The 22,295-nt window shown below is 31.1% G+C and overlaps 2 protein-coding genes across 3 annotated transcripts; both read left to right on the plus strand.

Moving 5' to 3' along the window:
* The first annotated feature begins 3,804 nt into the window (after positions 1 to 3,804).
* LOC135134186 (uncharacterized) lies at positions 3,805 to 6,082 on the plus strand. Of its 2 annotated transcripts, none has more exons than XM_064062812.1 (4): positions 3,805 to 4,025; positions 5,424 to 5,611; positions 5,666 to 5,847; positions 5,903 to 6,082. In XM_064062812.1, the coding sequence occupies exons 1-4, from the start codon at positions 3,861 to 3,863 to the stop codon at positions 6,001 to 6,003; spliced, it is 636 nt and encodes a 211-aa protein (XP_063918882.1). In that variant the 5' UTR covers positions 3,805 to 3,860; the 3' UTR covers positions 6,004 to 6,082. The 2 variants fall into 2 exon arrangements, with proteins under 2 accessions (XP_063918882.1, XP_063918883.1); XM_064062813.1 differs by lacking the exon at positions 3,805 to 4,025 and adding an exon at positions 4,313 to 4,540.
* A 9,846-nt stretch (positions 6,083 to 15,928) lies between these two features.
* LOC135134382 (NPC intracellular cholesterol transporter 2-like) lies at positions 15,929 to 21,780 on the plus strand. The gene is made up of 4 exons (XM_064063043.1): positions 15,929 to 16,128; positions 20,266 to 20,376; positions 20,620 to 20,819; positions 21,621 to 21,780. The coding sequence occupies exons 1-4, from the start codon at positions 16,041 to 16,043 to the stop codon at positions 21,705 to 21,707; spliced, it is 486 nt and encodes a 161-aa protein (XP_063919113.1). The 5' UTR covers positions 15,929 to 16,040; the 3' UTR covers positions 21,708 to 21,780.
* Positions 21,781 to 22,295: the final 515 nt, after the last annotated feature.

Consider the following 22,295-nt stretch of genomic DNA (forward strand, 5'->3'; position numbering starts at 1 on the left):
TGTTTTGTAAATGTTATAGCTGGTTTGTAATCTTTCTGAACCATTTTGATTCTTCTTGACCGACGTCATTTAGATTATATCGAGATAAAAATCTACAAGATTATTATTAGTCTTGTTGTGTGTATTTTTGTATGATTTAGTAAGCCACTTGAATTTTGATTTGCAGGGAATAAAGGAACGATAATATCAGTAAGAATTTTATGTTATAAATCTCTAATATCAGTGTAATTTCTTATATTTATTCCGTCACGTTTTCAAATTGTGCTAGAGCACTTAAAAACTGTTCCTACGTAGATAGATTAGAAAAAAGTTATGCTAAAAATACTGCGTACTTCAATGTCGATGCAAGCGGAAAAAAGCAGCTCGCTTTTAAACATTTTATCCTAACTTATTTTATATGGCGGTAATTTTTTTTACATTTTGAAAAATTGTATGTTTATATTTGGACCTTCTCATTTAGACACGAGCCACATAATTATTTTCGTCTTGTTTTTACTTTTTATTAAATTAAGCATTTGGAAGATTTGTTACCGTACTTCTGTTGGGTCTTAGCATTAAGACTAACATGTAGGTTTTATTTATTTTTTACAATCGTGAATCTATTTAGCCAAAAACATTAGATCTTGACGGAATAATAAAGTATCATCCATGCGTTTACGGTAATGTTTTTATCAGATGCGGCTCTGAACCGACTTCGAAAATTGAATACGTGAAAATTGTTATGAACTAAGAATTTGAAAATTTTATGGAAAAATATAACAACCGCCTCCAAATTTAAATATGTAGGGGTGGACTTTATAACATTGTTCCCATTAATATTATAAACTTAGAGTAGCTAATGATAAGATTGAACCACTCCTTTGTTTTCTATCAAAAACACTTCATTTAAATAAAAATCATGAGATCATATGCAGCTGTGTAATAAATAACTCTCTTCATAAAATTACTATCAAATAATCTACATCAGTGTTTTCCAAGCATTTTTCGAATACGACCTTTGTTCCACTTCATTTTCGCACGTAGACTTCTTTAAAACCTTTAGTACCAGGGACTAAAATTAGTCTAGCGTTGAAAAAAACAAATGGATACATACTTTGAGCTATTCTTGCTACATGGAATAGTGGAATTTCAAACAAGCCAAAGGAAACCGGGGCGAAAAAAAAATTTCAAAATTTAAATAAAGGTGAAAAATAAGTCAAGTGTTTATTTAAAGTGCTTCATAAAGACCAATAAATTTTTTATTAGGTACATATTTCAATATAGGTGCGGCAATATCTAATTTTAGAGTGTTAAAATAGTTTCAAGAGGTAGTTACTGATACAATTTATTCTTTCACTTGTTATCTCAATAGAGTGCATACAACATATAGGTAGTAATGCTAAAGTGGTAACTTAAACGAGTTTTATTTTGATTTTACCGTTTAAAATATTAGGGAAAATGCGGCCAAAAATTCAGAAAATCTTGTAGAAAATTAAAGCATATGTGAAAAACTGTTACGTTACGAGTTTCGTCATATCTCGGTGTTATGAACTTATTAATCTTTTACTAATTTTAGTTAAATGATTATTAGCATCGAAACATTTATTATGTATTGCAAAGCCTATTTTTTTACATACTTTTACGTTTAATTGAACACTTGTTTAGCGTGCGTACCTATGTACTGAATGTTTGAATAACCCAAGTAATTTCAGTGTAAATGTACAGGCGTTTAATTAGTTAATTACAAACCAAAACTCCAATGGATAACAAAGTAATACAGCATCACGAAAATGTTAGAAATGCGAAAATAAATGGGAACACCTTTTTCTATGGCGTTATTAACTTTTTTTGGGGGAACAAATGAATTAATTTTGATAAGTATTTTTTGTAACGTCAGTTACAGTATAGTTGTGTTCCCGGAATTTCAGAAAAATTAGAAGAGCCTTCAATGAGATAACAGATAAATATTTTTTTAAACACTTGGTATATGAACTTGTATCGCGATATCTAAAAACTCACACATTTTACTGAAACAGAAGCACTGACTTATCTCGAGTCGTACTTTTTTACATTTTCATTGAAGGCACTTCTTAATCGTGAATACAAAATGTTTTTATAAGTAAGAATTTTGTCTTAAACAAATAATAAATCAACTACAAGGTACATTTTGAAATGACCAACCAGACAGATACGTGAAAGATAACTGCACAAACAAATAAATTTAAATAAACATCAAAAAGCAATTACAACTGCTCATTGTTATCGCATACTAAACTTTAGCCTATCGATGCATTAAAGAGCAAATGAATTTTTTCCTAGACTTATTTTATCACTGTTTCGGAACATCGGCATTCCATTATTTTTGAGATTTTTTTTGCCACACCCTTCTCAGCTTTTGACCTTTACTCATAAATGTGAAAAGCCGCTGTGCGAACAGGTTGTAATACGGACTAGAGATAATAAGACAAAAGTCAATTAGTATGAAGTTAAAATGGTTCAATGTTCTGATAAAAAGACGCAATTAAACACCTTTCAGTGATGCTCTTTCTCACAATGTAGGTTAAACAGAGAAGAATTTAACAACAAATGCTCAACTGTGCGAAGTGGAATTTTAGTCCCGGGCATTACGGCTGTGTAAAACCCATTTTTTTAGGTACTTGAAAGGGAAAAAAGGAACAATAATGTTTTATATTTTTATTTTTACATTCAGGTGTTCTTCTATGAGATTCTAACGAATTGTAAGGTCATATAGACAGAACTTCCCTCACCCCTGAACTGCAACATATCCAGCCTTTTTGAAACATTAAAAAAATTTAATTTACAAATTTAATTTTTTATAACAAACCCTATATGTTAAAGTAAAAATAAGTGTGCAGTGTTAAAGTAAAGGTAAAGATAGGTATGTGCGAATAGTTGCAGTGTAAAACTAATAACAGAACTGTATACTTAAATTTTCGAGAAAATGGGATTGAAATTTGTTAATTTGATCAATAAAATAAATTGTCTAATTCATAATTTTATTAAGTCACCGTGTATAAGCAGTTGTAAACAATAATTAGGTATGCATTGATAAACCACATGTATAAACTTATAACATTTTGCATATTTTAGATAGTTGGTTTAGGTAGTCAATTGTTTGGAAGGGAATAAACCTTAAGATGTTTGCAAGATTTCAGAATATTCGGTTTTGCGAGTACAAAGTTAAATTGTAAAATGTTGTTATACAATTTATTTTGATTTTTTATCCAAAAATCTGGGTACCTACGATAAAAAATCAACACGCATTTATAAATGGCCCACAGACGACAGATGGAAACGCGAGACCTACTTTTTCGTATTCTAAGGGTTATGAAACGTCTAGAAAAAATGAAAGTAGCAATTCGCGAGATGGATGCTGTTATAATACATCTTTAATTTACTGGAGAAGTAAAAATTGAATTTTGTTTGTGTGTACCTATTTAGATCTTTTAGCATCCATTGTTATTTTACTCCTATATTTTTGACTGAATGGTTATAGTTCTCTCAAAACTATGCACATTTCACTACAAATTCAGAACTATACCTCTTGCACTGAGGTTCCTATAACAAAATCTATACAAATTCGTAATATTCCGTACTTTAAAAAATGCTTTTATTATTATTTTTTCCTTCCATTTTGTGGATTCATCTAGAAACAATTTCACGGATTTCGTCGGCTCCCTTGATCTAATTAAATTGCAGCAATTTGAAAATGATCTACTAATCCTCCGGCACATATTATTAATTTTATATTCGACTATCTTATCATTACAACGTCCCTTAAAATCGGTATAAATTAAAAATCACCACTCCAAGAACCCAGTCGTTGTGCTTAGAGTTCTGTAAAATCAGAAGCTTAAAAAATGGCAGTGAAATTTGTCCTTCTTCTGGTGGTCTTCGCCTACCTAGAAGAAGCCTCAGGCCATGGTATGATGTTGGATCCTCCCAACAGAGGCTCTCTGTGGAGGTTTGACTGGCGACAACCCGCACATTACAACGATAACGAGTTTTTTTGTGGGGGCGTTACGGTATGTCTTTTTTCCAAATCAGTTACCAGATTTCAAAATTGATAATTTCCTGATCGAATTGATAGTGGAGTAATGAACTTGAAATAACGTTTTAATTAAGTTTCAAGTAGGTCCACTTGAGTTTCTTCTGCGAAAAGTGGCGTAGTTAGCAAGATTGAAAATCTTAATCGAATAGGAAATTACCATTACAAAGGAATAATCGTGTTTCGGTACTTTTGATCAATTCAATGTAGAAACACGGCTACTATCTTATCGAAATGCTGGAAAAGTATATAAGTAACATTTTTGCACTGATTGCTAATTCGAGTGAGACCTTCTGTGTCGAATTGCAATTTTAAAATTCAGTGAAAATGGCAGTGAAAGTTTTTATTTTTGTGTTGGCTGTTGCCTTTTTGAAAGAAGCTGCTGGTCATGGTATGATGCTGGAACCTGCGAATAGGGCTTCCTTGTGGCGATTTTATGCCGCAGCCCTTACAGATTATGATGACAATGCATTCAATTGTGGAGGTTTTTGGGTACGTTTAAAATTGTAGTTGGCGCATTTTTTTATAGCCCCTTAGTGGTAAAAATGGTTTATTTTTTTTTATTTTTTAAAATATCTTTTGAGTAAATTTTCGTTACGATTTATGAATCTCAAATAATAGTAAATTTAAAAATCTTGTTGTACAAGTTTTTCAAATTTTTTTAAACGAGTGTACTCGTTTAAAGAATCTGTACGCATATCGAACAAAGATTTTTTAAATGATCGGTTGTTAATCTGTCACTAGTGATTGTCGATTTTTTAATCTGAGAAAAAATTTATTTATTGCTCCTTATGTACGTTTGATGGGATTACGAATTTCACAACAATTTTAGGTATTATAGAGGGAAAAAATACGTTTTTTATAACAGTGTTGTACTTAGATAAAATGATTTGAATTTATTAGTTTACGATATACTATATTACTATCGATTGCTTTATGACAACGTTGTTTTACAAACCCGTGTATGTCGTATTTTTTACTCGTAATCTATATAAAAATATTAGTGAAACGGAAAAGGAAATACATTTACACACGGATGTGATCTTAAAATAATTAAATCTAAACGGAAATTACTTTGCAGTAAAAAAGTATAAAAAATGAAACTTTATTCTCGACAAAAATAAAAAAATATGGCTTATGAAATGAATTTATTTTTAAGAAGGATATTCGTGCTGTCAGGGCTCGATCGTCAAAATTGCATATCATTATTGAGTTGACATATCTTTTGAAGTCCTTTTGAATTTGGTGATGCAGTTTACGATTAAGTTGACAACAACCAACACTTTTATAGATTAATTTTCAATTATGTTTTTTAAGTGAAAAAATAGAGCACAAACTTCTAATTCATTTACCTAATGAACGACTTTTTTTCCAGACACAATATGGTCTCAATGACGGAAAATGCGGTGCCTGTGGAGATAACTACGCTAGTCCCGTTCCAAGAAGTAATGAAAACACCGGCACATTTGGAAATGGAATCGTATCTAGAACTTATACCTCTGGAAGCGTAATCACGACTTCTATAACTCTGACTGCAAATCACATTGGTGCATTTACTTACAGGTTAGTTGTACTTACTTATTTTTAAAAACTTTATTATATTCTTCTTTTTGTTAGTTTGTGTGTCTTGTCGAATCCTTCGCTACCTGAAACTGAAGAGTGCTTTACCGACTTGACTCTTGCGGATGGTTCTTCGTCTTACAGCGTTCAAGCTGATGATTACATTGTTAACAACAAGGTTCAACTTCCTGCTGGACTTACATGCGACCGCTGCGTTTTGAGATGGCATTACAAGAGCGGTACGTTTTGCTTTCCCTTATTTTAAATTCAATGTAATTTTGTGGTTTTGTGCAGGTAATTCGTGGGGAACGTGCAGCGACGGCACCCAGAAGATGGGATGCGGAGCTCAAGAAACTTTCAGATCGTGTGCTGATATAGCTATTGTTAGTCCGTAAATCGATCACCCTTTAAGTCTTCTACTCGCTCAACATCTCATTATGTTAACGAAAAATAATAAAAATATTAAACATACAATGATGAAGTTTTCTTTGATGGAAAGTTGTGTATGTTGTGTCTCTGGATAACAGAGGGCACGACTTACAGTGATTACAGAATTTCTGGATTAAACTGGAATATTATGCTCTGCACCGATAAACAGGTTAATTTTTTTAAAGATTTTTATTAACACCGTACTTATTCAGGTGTTAGGTCCTGTATTATAGTCGTTTGTGTTGATATAATTCAAATCTTTGAGATTGAAGTCAGTTTTGAGTAAAAAATTATGCTGAAAGTTTTAAGTTCGTTTAGGATTTGAACTTAATAAGTAGGTACATATTTTACAGCGGATTACTCATAAAATACAATAAATTCAAGTAGTGGCACTTCATACAGACGAGTGGGTAGGTCAAGTGTCGTATTGAAATAATGTTTGGTCTTTACTTTAACTACACCCCGCTGTGACGTATTTGTAAAAATTATCGCAAGTTGAGTTGCAATAAAGCTTTTGTGGAACTCTAATGTCGTAGAATTAGAGGGGGTAGAATGATAAATTCACAGTAAGGCCTAACTCCACCACTTTCACTTAAAAGTGATACAATATAACAATCAAAATCATTAAAATTCCTACTACATCTTAAAATAAAGCCAAATGATTGTAGGGGCTTTGAACATTATGCCATTAATATAATTCGTAAAAGTCAACTTACTTAGAGTCAAATATAATTCCTAATATCAAAATATCAAGATCATTCTGTAAAATCATATAATCTTCGGCTGATGAAATTTCTCTGTAAATTTTGAGGTAAATTTGATAATGTCCTTAACGATATATCTATATATTATATAATAAACATCACTGGTACCAGAACAGAGCCTTAAGGCACATCATGGCCTTGATATTTGACACATTGCAATCTACTATACAAATAATAATTTGTAAATTTAATTAGAGAATCAGAAAAAACCAAGTTAAACCATTTCGGTAAGAGCATATTATAATTCAGTTTGTCAACGAGTTTGAATTAATACATGTACATATCAACCTGAAATTTAGCATCAAGTGGATTAGCTGCAAAATGAGTACACAAATTACTAATAGAAGATCGACCATTAACAAAACCATGCCGAAATTTACTAATAACATTGCGAATGTTAAAGAGGAAATATTTATGTAACACCATTGTACTGATTGTTAACTCAAAAATGTCCTCACCAGCTGCTGTAAACAACGTGGTGTCGTCAGCAAATAGAATAAATTTGCCATTGTAACGCCTTCGTAAGTTATTGATGCAAATCAAATGTAAGAGAGGTCCTAATAGTGACCTTTGCAGCACTCTATGTTGTATATAAGCAATTTTCGAAAATTTTCCATTAATTGAAACATATTGTTTTCTATTTTTTAAGTATGATTTTATTAAACATACACTTTCCTTTGAAAACCCATAGAATTTTAATAATACAAAACGCAATCAAACGCTCTCGTCATGGAAATGCGAATATACAAAATTATTATGTTGTTGAATACTTTTGATATTTCTCTACACAATAAATTCACTGCTAGTGACGTAGAACAATCATTTGACATGGGCTAAGCTCATAATCGGAAGAACTTAACAGGTCTAAAATTAGATGGATAGGAAGAAGTTCGTTTCTCAGGAATCGATACTACTCTGGCTAATTTCAATACTTTTATGTACCTATTAATTAATTTTATTATTGGTCCAACTAAGACATTCATGAGAGATTTAATCATTTTAGCTGTAGTAATTTTAAGATTATTAACAGAACGCCCAGAAAGTTGACTTCTGTAACTTCAAATTTCAAATTAATATTACAACTGCTCAGTTGTTTCAAGACAGTTTTGTAAATTAAAAATAATTTTAGGCAATTTGTCAAATTGTTATCAGAATACAGTTGTCTTTTGGCTTAACTTATTTCTTTCGATTCATTTCGAAGCTGCTTGAGTTTTGTTATTAGAATTAATATACATTGATCACTTGATCTTTGTTTTGTCAATGACAATTGTTTTGAATGTAACTTTTTAAAAGCTAAAATTTTGTGCTGAAAAATATTTCGTTTCATATGCTTCAACAGAAAAGTGATGCTAAACTGCGTAATTCATTATCAAACCAAAATTTAGCAGCCTCTTCAATAAGTGACTAAAATTGAATAAACATGATGTTATTGTAATCAGATTTAAAATCTTTAACAAATGATGAGTTTATTTGATCCAAAAAAGATGAAACAACCTCTTTTCGTAACTGGAGAGCACCAGGTCAGTTGCTTAAGGCTCCGCCACACAGTCATTAAAAGATGCCAAAATAAGGCAAAACGCCAACCCATTTTGCGCCTTTATTTTAACAGTTGAAGAGCAGGGCGATACATGTGCGTGCTCATGATATAAAAATCTTTAAGGAAGCGTCTTGTATTTTTTAAAAAACGTAGCAGTTTTTAAAATAAAAAATAAAGTGCGTAAAACCCCAGCGGATTTTTAGCGAAAACTATAACTCGGTGTGCTTTTAAAAAATATCGAGGTGATAGAGAATTTTTTTCTACTTTAGGCGCCAGTCTTCGTTTTCTGTTAAAATTTTACTTCTTTTAGTTATTGTAAAAAAACTGCAAAGCATTTTGGGCAAATTTTGGTAAGTTAGGCAACCCAAAATATTAGCTGAGGCGCTAAGCTGTAATTTATGGCCCACACAATAGAGCACCTTTTAAATACCTTAAGCTTATTTGACCATTCTTTGAAGTACCTGAGAATAGCATTAAGAAGGATAAAGACGAGTAAAATTTTTACAGAAATATGATGACATTTCTACGTTGTTGTCTTGATTTCATTCCCCCTTTTAATTAAATGAATGATATTAATTAAATGGAATTTTATTATTGGAATACATTTATTCAATCTATATTAGGGATGTAGGATTTGTCTATGACAATATGTGCAGTAAAGCAAATAAAATTGCAGCTATAAATTACTACAATTCCTAAGAGAGGAGTACTTATACTGCACAAATGGAAACAGGTACAAACTGGCTGATGCGGTAACATCGCACACCTCTTTGGCCATTTGTATATTGTTATCAGCATATCGTGGTCGTTTTGTTGGTGATTCCATATCATTATTGTCATCAACATTATAATAGTCGTAATTACTTTCATCCCTAATCTTCTGAATATATATTGGACACATGGGTAAAGAGTTTCAAATACAATATTTCAACTCACATTTAAATGATTCTATACTAATATAGGTACTATATTAATTTTGATTATCATCTAAATTCGTGAGAACATTGTTGGGACAATAACCTCATTGAGATTTCCGTACACTTTCATGAGATTCGAATAGGTGAGTTTTCAACATATCTGCTGTCATCTGTACCAAAGTGCACGTTAAAATGTCATATTTTATTCTAGAAACATGTATATGACATTTGTTCAAAAAATATAAGTACATACCTACTACGACTGTAAATTTCAAGACATTTTACTTTAGGACGTCTATGAATAAGAAGGTAGAGAATCTCACCTATAGTTAAGCCACATACTTTTTTCATAGCCAAAATCTTTTGAAAATACTGCCAAGTCAAGTCGAAAAAGATTCATATTCATCAGATGTTGTTTAACGTTGAACCTTTTTGTATTATTAAAATTAAAATTCCTGGAATACAAAATACATATTTTTGGGAGTGGCGCAAACACTGCTAGTTGGTTCTGTTTGTTCACGCATACTGGGTTTTTTCTTATCATTTTTAGTTTTATACTGGGATCACATATTTCAAATTGATAATAAAATTAAAAGTGAACTGTATGAGTTTGGCAATAGATTTAAAAAGATTTAAACTAAAGGGACTCTCAAAAGCATCTAAACAGCAGCTAAGACATTTTTAAATCTTTAATAAATCAACTACTCCCAACCACTCTTTATGGTAGCTTAGTATTTAAAAGAATTACCATACTCTTTATTATGATGATGAAGATGAACTTATGCCACTAACCTAATCTAACTGTTGATACCTTGATTGTTTTCCATTTTCTAATAACAGTCGATTGAAAAACATGTGGAAATCGAACCAGTTCAGAAAAATGGGTGGCCTTTTTGCGAAATTCATGGTTAATCTTAACAATGGGAATGAACATCTCGTCCAATTAGAAATATATTAGCAATGTATTCTTATTAATTCAAACGATGATAGAAGAAATTTTTGCCATAACCAAATCGAATGGCTTGGAAAATGGTCAATTTTACCAATTTTGTTTCCCAATCTTTACAGGGAAGGGTTTCATGGCTTACTTCCAAATGGTTGGGTAACTAAAACTACCTTATTATTTTACGGGTGTCCCAGAAAGGATAACTTATTTGTAATAGCTGTTCATGCAAATATATACATTTAGGTAAATCGTTGTGTGTTAGCGCTTTTTTCGAAAATTTTCCTTTGAAACTCCGTAAAAATTATCACGGCAAGAAATGCGAAGAGAAAAAGCTAGTCTGAGCTTGACAAAAATTTGAATGAAGCAATGCGAGTTATGGTTTTTATATGAATCAGCCTAACTGGTTGACGTCTTCAGGACCAGACTGTAGGAGATGTACTTTTTATTTGATTCAGTTGCAAACAGCAGACTCGTGTGGTTTAAATCATATTAGCGATGTACAGAAGAAGAACATGTATGGCATGGAATCACGTTTTAGAATAAGGCTCAATTTTAATCGAAATTTAGGTGATCTAAGTGAGGTAATACCGTGAAGAGAAGTGTGTGATAAACTTGCGCATCCTGGTGACATATATTTCATGATACTCTATATTAAACTCACATATGAAGATTTCAATCGTTTTAAGTTGCCAATGACAATTATTTAGCTCTGTTATCAAGACCCAGCTTAGTTCATAAATTTATTTTAGATCAGTTTGATCAGCTGGATAACCTCGGAACTTATGTTTCTGTACCTAAAATTGAGATTTTTCCTATTTACATGAACCTTGAGAGACAGTAATATGAATAAAAATGTTTTTCCGGTTTATCTGATAATATTTTCAGATGAGTATGTTAATAAAGACACATTGAGTTTTGATCGAAGTGAAGAAGTGAAATTATCCTCGAGTACAATACAGTGGAAGTTGGTAAAGTAGGGAACTACATGAAGGTGGCTATTGAAGATTACCTATTAAAATGATTACAAAATGACATTGCATTTTTGCGCAGATGACTAAGTTTTGAAGACATTGACCTTTACGTACAGTTTTTTTTTATTTTAATTAGAGTTTTTCTTCCTAGAATATGTTTGTTAATTTTGGTGTTCTGTTTTGTGAAAAATAAATTTGATCGAATAATATTTACGTAGATAGTATTTTACCTTTCTGTCCTTACATTCTGCAAAAAAATGTAGTTGTATTTTATACTTGACCACGTTTCAAGGTGAAGTTCTCACATAATATGTATCAAAAAAAAAAAGAAGCAACTTGATGTGCACATTTATTTAATACAATGTCAACTCCGGTTGTCCTGTTTGTTGCTGAGCCTGTAAACCTTGAAGATTTTTCGTGCATTCAATGAGTATTAACGTCATAATGGCAATAATTTTGTCCAACAACTTAGACTTAAGAACTTGATTTTCATAAAACTACGAGGGGTTTGGTTTGATTAAATATTTGTTTTAAAATTAGTAGCGGAAACTGAGGTAAAATGGTGCACGGATTTGAAGCGACAATATTTGTGAAAAGTCGTTTAAGTTTCTACGTATTCGTTTTGTAGAAGCTTTATATTTAACATTTGTAACGTCGATATAAAAATAACCGCAACAGTAATAGAAAATAACCGACGAATTGTTTTTCAAAGAAACTTGGAAAATTTTATCTTGTTCCATAAACATAATTTTTATGTTGTTAATCTCAGGACGAGGTCAGGCGAAAGGAGTAAATGAACTTTTTATAATTTAAAAACACATTTTTGGATACTGGAAACACATGAAACCATGTTTACAAATCAAAAAAATGTATTAATTTTTTTCAATGTTTTGTATGTGCAATAAAAAAAATATATATTTTTCGGGGCCAGAACATTACATTCATAGGCATATTTTGTAGCAAACATTAACTTTAAGAGCTGAAGTAATAAATTTCAAACGATGTTTGGTGATCGACTAATAATAATGATTTATTATTAGATTTGTACCGAAAATTTCGTTAATCAGACAGAAACGGGGGACCAACATTTTCGTATTTTACAACTTGGGAAACGTCGAGAAAGCATTAGATTAAATTAAACATTACATTGTTGCAATACTTCTCTAATTGATAGTGGGGAAGTAGAAATGACACACGTTAATGTCGTTACCTTGGCCTACTGTTTTCTACGTAGTGTTTAATTCTTTTTTTAATCAACAATATTTATCATTATTTTTATTTTCTTACCTTGAATAGTGTAGTTTTAATTGTTCATTGCAATGTGAATGACGGTTAAAGTAACGTATACAGGTGTTACAGATAAAATTCCGCGGACTAACATCTTGGGAATGGATAGATATATTGAAGTTCTGTAAAGGCCATTGTTTGTAGCTTGACGCGAATTTATGTTTTTTTCAAATTGTTCAAATTTCAAATTTTCAACGGATTTTGATGGATTATTAAGTTACGATTATCTAAAACACTTGTATGTGTTGTATTAATTTAACTGTTTAACTGTAAAAATATAAATTATTATCTAAATGAAGAAATATCGCATTCCCAAAAAAAATATTGTCATGGAAACAGTTGTGCAACACTGTTAATTTTTTACGTCAAAAAGCTTGGACTAGTGCAATTTTTTTGCTGCTGGAGCTATGTGTGCATCGTCATTGCAATGTACTAAATTAAGTTTCCTCCCTTTAGCTAAAATCAACGGCGTTTAAAAAATGTCCCTGTCTATTCTCAAGATATAAGGCCGTGGAGTTTTATAGTGGAAACCTCTATTATAGTGGTATAGGTCGCACAATAATAGGGCAGAAAATAAAAATAAAAAGAAAATAAATATTTTTTAACGTTACAAATTACAAAGGGAAAATTTTCACAAAACTGAAAACGTAGAAGAACAAGTTTACCGTGTTTGAATGTTAAGTAACTTTTAACGCAATGAACAGGTTTCAAACCAGTAATCTAGAGAGATTTTGCATAGCGTTTTTTCAAAAGACGTATACGCTAACGCTTAGCAACAGCGTGTTTTAGACTTGTCGTACGCTATTTAAAAGACGTAATTACGTCCTCTAAATTAGAGGACGGATAATAATTTAACGTAAAATGTCCGTCTATTTCCGTTGCACTAAGAAAATTAGTTGTATTCAATCTGCGATGGGTTAAAAGTTTTTTTTAGCCATTCTTAGGATCAATATTAACATTTTTTGAATAAGATTTGTCAGGAAAATTTTGGAGCAAAACTGCAAACTTTTCAAACATGCACTATTGCAGGTATTTTCTATTGCTTGCGCAATGAAACCTGTCTGACATACGACAAAATTGTGTGAAATGAACCTACTTTTGCATTTGTTGTTGCTCCTGTACGTCGTACAGTCGTGACGTTTTGCAAAAACTCTCAATTGTAAATCCCGCTATTTAATACGTCCGTCTTGGAAGACGTAAGGTTAACGTTAAACGAACTTTGTCGTACGTAATGCAAAGACTCTACTAAGTGGAACGATGATTACTTATTTAATATAATGCTAATAGATATATATATACTGAAAATGTTTTCGACTGAATTGCCTGGATACAGACACTTATTACGGGAAGTGAAAATAGGAGAAAATTGCAAAATTTTATTAACAGCTATTTTTAATGTATGAGAGGCAATTATATTTTTTATTTAAAACTGGTGTAAACAAATCAGCTGTGACTGGTGTGATTTAATGACACTGCTTTAAAATAGTCTAGCAAAACTGGTTAAACATCTCAAAAAATATGACATTGAAAATCCTAACTTGAGACATATAAAATGCATGATCACATAAATTACACCGGTCAACATGAATTTTGAGTCTGGGTTCTGTATAGCCGATTCTTATTCTTCCAACACTGCTAAATAAGGAAAACATTGTTTCATTAGAAAAAGTTTGCGTTTGTAGCTATGTAAAAAAAACTTTTTTTATGAATATGGATCACGTTTATTCGAGGAGGGTAGAATAAGAACGGAGGGATAGTACGGTCGAAAAATGTGGCACCGACCGTCCGAAATCTAGACACCGTTTATGACGGTGTTTGGAATACGCGCTCGGCTAAACCACGCCCCCAGTTTCGAGAGAATCGCTAAACAGTGGCGGGCAAAGTTACTCAAGTTATATACATTTATTACTTACTTATGAAAACTAAGTCTCTCTTTCACAAATTGTTTACTACCATTCCACGACTTACAAAGTTTGCAGTTCACCATGTTGAATTTATTAAAAACAAAACGGCTCAAAGTATAAAGATACACAGCACGTGATGGAACAAAATAACTAAGATGTACGCTCATGGAGTACGATGGGCTTTTCTCGAGTTTGTAGCCAGCTCGCACATGCGCACACTCGACAGATCGATCGTAAACGGTGTTTGCGGTAGCTGATTTTGGGCCAAAACCGTACCATTGAAAGCATACGACATGCTCCCTCCGTTCTTATTCTACCCTCCTCGCGTTTATTAAAAAAAAAGAAGAGAAATAAAATAACTAATAACTTTAAAAGCAGATATAAAATACGAGTACTTAGTTCAGAAATGAATATTTTTTTGTATTCCTTTTGTAACCCACATTACTTGTTTTGATAAATTCTCCGCCTATGAAGTAAAATGTATCTGCATCGTGTTTAGAACTTTAGGTAAAATCGCACAAAAATTGCCTACTCTTAAATGAAATCTTGTATCCGCGCTTGTCTTGAAGACACTTTTGTATTTGGTGTCACATGAAATGTATTGTATGGCTACCACGCGCACGCGTACAATAATTATACATCACATGATTGAAATTGTCCTAGCCTTATTTACTAAAGCAATTATTCTATTACTCAAAACCTTAAATATTTTTCTATTGCGGTGAAAGTTATAAAAGCAAAGTTATCGACAAGAAAACAAAATTTTTCCTGATTTTTCAATAAGAATAGAGAATCAGAAAATAATGATTAAAATAAGGACTCAAAAAAAAAATATTTTTTTTGTCGACCAGTGTTATTAACAGTGCGCGGAAATTTATCGTACGGCTGCAATCCCCCAGTTGAAGTAAGGTATGTTTTATGGCGAGTAGCGGGGACGCTTTGATCTGGTTCACAAGGTCGTAGCCAGTGCGTCTCTAGGAGTCTTTATAACTAGTAAAAAAACTACTGCTATATTACTATATTACTTCAAATAATAATACTCGGTGCCCTTATTAATTTTTCAACCACAGGACCACAGATTTGTGATCTTGAAATGTTCTATTACGTTAATATAGTTCAAAAGAAAAATATATTTGTAATCAAACTACTGAAACGGCAGCACTGGCTCGAGCATCTGAGATATTATTCCGCCCGTTAGTTATTAAACAAAAATACAGTTTTGCATCAAAATAAGCTGGAGCAAAAATACGGATTTAAAAAATACTGCAAGAAGCTGAACATTTAACTGGTTGTGTTTAGCAGTTTTATTTACCTAGTTAAATGCATACAAAATAAATTGTATTTGTGATGTTATGTTAACCTTCATCTTTGCACTTATAATTTTATAGCGATCGGAAACCTCAGCCCAAACAACCGAGTTATTGTTCACCTTCTATGTCTTGGCCAAAAACTAAATTTGCATACACGTAAATAAATAACAAGCTTGTTGGAAAAAAATAGGTACACATGCACAGAATAAAAATAGCGCGAAGTCGGAAATGGTTTAAATTCAAGTAAACAAGTGGGAGTAAGTTACTCTTTAAAGAGCGGCTAACTCAAGACTCCGAAGTCCGGTAGTGTAATTGCTGCGGTTCGGATACTACGTGAGGTGACAAATAAATCGAATCATTAAAAAAAATGCTGATTAAATCGTTGATTTGTTTAATAGTTGTTAGTGCTATTTCGTCTTCCTACGCTCTCAATGTGTCACAGTGTCATAATATAGGTAAGCTGTTGCTATGTTTAATAATAATTATTAAATAAATTCGTATAAACCGATTAAATTCTTAGTATAATTAATCCATAAAATGTCAATCCAACAATCTGTTTTAAAAACTTGTCAGAAATGTTAAAGTTGAAATACTTATTTTAAACCTTTGTAAGTTCTATAATTTAAAGCTGTATTTACATCAGAGATTATCAGTTGCAGTCGTCCTAAATTTAATTTTATAGTCATAATCTCGATGTAATGTGTTACTTTACTACATTTCAGTTGCAAAAAAAAAAAAATTTTCCTTAAGATATTTTTTGGAGGCATGTTTCATCTGGGCGTTACAATTCTGCTTACATTGTTCGAAAACGGCAAAATATAATCTTAAGGTCAAAAATTGCTTAATACAAAAATTAAATAAAAATGTTTATATTAAACTGCAGCTGTTTTATGCTTTAGATTCTGTTTTAGTTCTGTTGAGAGACCAAAATGTTGCAACACTAACCTGCATTAAAATTCATTAGTGTCTTTTTAGTACGTGATATTTTTTATAAAGTATAAACTTCTCTGTTTTAACTCGTGTTAATAACATGTGTGCCGTTAAACAAAGCTGAATATAACGTCAGGGCAATTCATTGTTACGTACTGAACTTTGGTTTCTTTTTGATTGTTGTTTTGTTTTCTTTAATTTTATAAGAATATTTTATATCTTTTAGTTTTAAAATGCATTTCTAATTCCGAAAAATATTTGTTTAATTTTCATTTTTTTTTGTATTGCATATATATACATAATAGAGTATTTTAGTTAAAGCGGTACTTCCGTTATTTAGTTATAATTACTTAACATTATGGAGAACATTTAAGACTATTTCACTTTTTAGCTATAAATAATATGTATGAACCATCCAGAATTAACAATTCGTGGACCTACTTGAATATTTTTAAATAAAAATGTATAAATATTTTAATTTTTTGTTAGCAACTTTTACTGTTATGTTCATCCGTTTCATATGATTGTCTTCAGGATGAATGAAAAATAAAAACACTGACAATCGGCAGGAAAAAACTTGTGGACAAATTGGAAAGTGATCATAATGGTCCAAAAAATATTTGTCATTTCAAGATCAACGAACAACCGCAAGATTATTATAAAACCTAGAAATTATGAACACTACTTTATTCGAATCCTTCAAACCAAAATTTCTTTTTAAAATAAATCTCCCAAAGTGCTAGCCAATTTCATTAAACCTTCGATCCTGAATTTTGGTTGGTTGTTTCAGAATTACATTCTCTTTACTTTTAGGAAAGCACTTTCGTATTTTTTTTATCATTGATTACGTGTTTTTGCGGTTTGTCATCAGTTTTCGCAAAAAAAATGCATATAAAAATTGTACTTTTTGGAACATTTTCGTTTCTCTGCATATTTTAATTTCACCAGGTTTTTGGTATCAGTTTTCTTGTTTTTCTGTTTTGACATCGGCGTTTTTCTATATTTTCCATAAGTCTTTTAGTTATTTATTTTTCCTTTTCTTCGTTTTACTTACTTTTTGGTTATTATCTTCGATTTTCGAATTTATTAATTTTGCGTTTTTTCGTTAGTTATGTTTTCATATTTTTATGCCTTGTTTTTTGTGATTGTGATTTTTGGATTGCTAATACATTATAATGTTACACAAAAGATAAATACAAGAACGTCGTTTTTGGTATTGTACTCTCTTCCGATCTCAATTACAATACCTATATGTTTTTGCTGGGTTTCTCTCGTTAAACGCAACTTTTTCTCTTCTAATTAACATATGTATTTGCATAATCGAGAATTCCGTTATGTAATACAACATCGTGTTTGGTAACGACATCAAAAACAAGAAAGGAAACAGCATTTTTCCTTGTTTGCAGTGAGTGAGTAAATTACTATACTCAAGAACGAAACTGTTTTCTTTTCGTTGGTTTACTTCGTAAAAAGTAAGTACGCTGTTAGCACTGTTAAGAACTTTTTTTCTTTCATTTTTATCCAGGAAAAATTCTACACTAATCATCTTTATTGTAATTCACTGGAGTTTGTAACATTTTTTTTTTAAATTGTAACTCCTGCATCCTTAAACTGAAATAAGTATGGATAATTTAAAATTGTGTAGATTTTTAAATATCTTGTTCCGTTCTTTTATTTTTTGAACTTTTCTTATTATCACCATTATTATCTTTTTCATATTGATCTTGATATATTCTCCCCACAAAAATTCGATGACGTAGTTTTAAATTTTACAGTGTAACTTAAACACTACAAAACCGACTTCGTTTGACTTCTCTAGTACAATATGCTCCTCACTAAAATTGATTTAGTGATTATTATAAACAGTGACTAGAATTAATTTTTTGCACTCATGACCATTTTTGATGACTTTCGCGCGTTGACCAGGGTGCATTTTAACTTTCCGTTGCTATGGTAACCTTAACATAGTCGGGTAGTGTCAATTGTGACGTGTTTACGGCGCTATCAACGCCGTTGTTTATAAATAACTCATAGTTAATCTCTTCAGTTTAAAGGTTTATTCGTTGCAAAAAATATTGTACACAAGACGTTCGTGAGCCTGCTTCCCTTCGGTAGTGCCGCTAACAAGCGGTCATGCGGGAAGCAGGCTGTCCCGAACTAGTTGTGTAAATTATTATATTCGTCCTCTCTAAAAAGTTAATGATGTCATTAAAAACCCGTACAGGCAACATTAAAATTATATTGTTGCTATTTCATACAGGTTTATCTCGCAGTAGAGCAACCAAAATGAGTTTCGACAAAAAATAGTACAGGGAAACAAAAATAAAATTTTAGTTTACACTGATATACCTATATCATCCACATTTTTTTTTCTTAAACAATACTTACTGCAACTGTATCCATTGTTTTATATATTTTTTGCATTGTCGTTATTAAACGTTTTCTTTTGTTGTAAAATTTACATCTTGACAAGATTTTACCGGTTTCTGTCTGTTAAATGCCTGTTTACATTTATAAAAGTTGGCTGGTAGGAAAGTTATAACTGTATTCTGTATGTAAAATCGGTAGGGTAATACATATACAGCGTGTTATTGAAAGGTACGTACAAAATAAAATCGGCAATTGGTGTCGAAGTATGGGTCCTAAAAGTAAAAAAAAGTTCAGATAAAAGTGTTCTCCTTTTAGAGCTAAAAATGATTAAAATTTGTGGCCAAATTCGTTGTACGCCTCTGATAAAAAGATCATCTTTCGTTTTTACAGCAATATTTACTCTTGACAAAAGTTTTATTGTTACAGTTGCTAGGACTTACTAAAATAAATTAATTTTACCTATTTATCCTTCAGTAGCGTCTAAAAAGGTTGGATAAGGGTTAATTTTCCCCTTATAATTTTGATGACACAAAATAAGTTTTTCAGACTTCTTAGACTTCGCGAATAACTGTCAATTTTGTTGTACGTACCTTTCAATAACACCCTGTATTACCTTACCGAAATGTCAATTGTCTACATATGTCAAGAAATTGAAAAGCAATGAATGTGAAAAGCAATAAATGTAAGTAACTTTACCGGTTTTATTTAATAGGCATTACGTCGCCTAAATCCATTTTTTTTTTAATTCTGTTGACAAATTTTTTTTGAATAAACAGCAAAATGTAACTATGACACCGAAATACATATATTATGCAAACGTGATGAACCAAATGTATTTATTTTTTAATTAATTTTTGGATTATTGTAGTAAAATGGGCAGAAACCGACAAAGTCTTGAACACACCACGGATGTAAACGTGCCATACCCGCCTTAGCCGTCTTATTAAAATCCTCGCTAACGCTCGGATTTCAAATGGACGGCTGCGGTGGTTATGGCAATCTTTACATCCTAGGTGTGTTAATAGCTATTTTGCAATAAATTATTATTACTCACTAACTTGTATTGCCTCAATTAATCACAATTTAGGTCAATGTGAACAGCTTGCGTACACGTTTAACTGTCTCCGGCTGGGATTATATTTTAATAGACAGTTCCATAGAGTTTGATTTCTTAGTTTATTGTTAATGATTCTTTAATATCGCTGGTAGTTCTATATACCCTATAATTTACTTATCGACTTTTACAGAATAAAAGTTGAAAACTGATATCTTTAATGTGTAATATTTCGTAGATGAACCCATTCCTGGCTTAACGGATCGTGTTAAAGTGGGAAATTGTAAGAAGCCACCATGCAGACTAAGAAAAAACGCCAGCATTAGAGTTGAAATGAACTTCACTGCAGGTACTTGTTATTTTATTATTTATAAGTGAAAACTTTACTGATAAATATAAATAAAAAGAAGAACAATAAGTTGTTAATAAAATCAATTACAACACAGGTATATTTGTTATGTTTGTGCGGACAAAGTTTGATTCTATTCTAAAAATATCTCCTCATTTCTTTTTGTCGTACGTTAGTTAACTTAAAAAAAAGTTTTTTTATACTGTATTATTGGTGTTTTTAATATTATTTTAACTTTTTTAGACGAAGATGTCGAAAAATTAACAAATTCGATACAGGCTTATATCTCCGGAGTACCTTTCCCTTTTCCTGGATATGACCAAACGGATGCTTGTAAGAATATTTATATAAAAGACAGAGATCATCCGGCAGGGTGTCCACTTAAGAAAGGACAAGATTATCTTTATAGTACCGACATTGATGTTCTCCAGATTTATCCAAGGGTAAGATGTAAATCATTTTTGAATTTTGAATTTAAATATCGACTTTTTTATATCATCATGAAAACTATGGTTTTAATGATCACACCAAAATCAAACACCTGAGAGAAATTATTATGAGAAAAGGTTGTAATAATGCATCGAATACTAAGTACAAATCTTATTTATAATATAAGAAGATATTTAATTATTACGAATAAAATGATATGTGTAAAACAAACGTTCATTATTCTTGTATATATACAACAAGAATAATGAACGTACGTTCAAATCAAACTAAAAATTCTAATATAAAAGGATATCACGTATATTAAACAAACAAATGTATAATTCGTAATATTACGAATGCACATACATAACTATTGTGCGTAGTAAAATAAAACACAAATAATTGATACAGGTTAGAAAACTGACCGGCCTTCATCTATCATCTATCAAATTTTGAATTTAATGTGTGGAAATTTAAATAGTTGCCGGATAATTAATAATACAAAGTTTCTTAATTATAGGCAAATGTTACGTAATTCTTTCTTCTAGCATCTTATTAACACAAAATGTATTTTTTAAATTTGTTAGAGTTAGTTATAGTGAATTTTCAGTGATCATATTTTGACAATAGTACAACAGTAACATTAATTAGCTATTGTTTTTGTCATTAAAAATGGAAAAATCCACAGCAATTCAGATAATTTTCTTCAAAATTACCATTAAGACAACATTTCAAATTGATTTTATATCGTGTAAATATTTATAATATCAACAAATGTGTTTCCACTAAATTAAATTTATCTTTTTTTTTCACAGCTGAAGATTGTGGTTCACTGGGCACTGACAAAACCAAATGGAAAAGATCTTATATGTTTTGAATGTCCAGCGAGGATTACCAACTAATTAATCCTAGTGGTACAAACCTGATATTATTAATAGGAGTATTTTTTTCAAATACATTTGTTATAAAAGAAAATATAGTTGTATTATTTTGTTTCTGTAGTAAAATAAGTTCGTTTAGTGAAATTGTTCTCGCTTAAATGTAACATTTACTAGATGCCGAAACGCCAAAAAATGTTTTTTAGCATGTTTTTTGGAAAAACGGTAAAGACATTTCTTTTTTATATGTAGATAAGTGATTTTTATTAGTGATTGATAGAAAGAAAGATTTCGTTCAAATATATACGTAAACATCAAATGTACTGGTTTGTCGCAAAGTATTTATTAGATGTTTATGTGCCAGTTACGTGCACGAAATAGTATATTATTCTGTTAGGAGGAAAAGTGAGACATTTCGTGAGGACTCTCTAGGATTAGTAGTTTAGACTTATAAATGCGTCACTAAAAGTCACTTTTTACCGAATAAAACACGCTATGTTTGCTTAAAATGTGAAATTGGGTCCAACTGATTGGATATAAAAATATTGTAATATAACAAAATGTGATTAAAATCAATTAAAGCTGATTTATTTTAAATTCTTAAAACACTAA

This window comes from Zophobas morio, unplaced genomic scaffold, assembly GCF_036711695.1.
Source record: "Zophobas morio isolate AGI-343-1 ecotype UQ-CSIRO unplaced genomic scaffold, CSIRO_AGI_Zmor_V1 ptg000023l, whole genome shotgun sequence".
Taxonomy (NCBI): Eukaryota; Metazoa; Arthropoda; class Insecta; order Coleoptera; family Tenebrionidae; genus Zophobas; species Zophobas morio.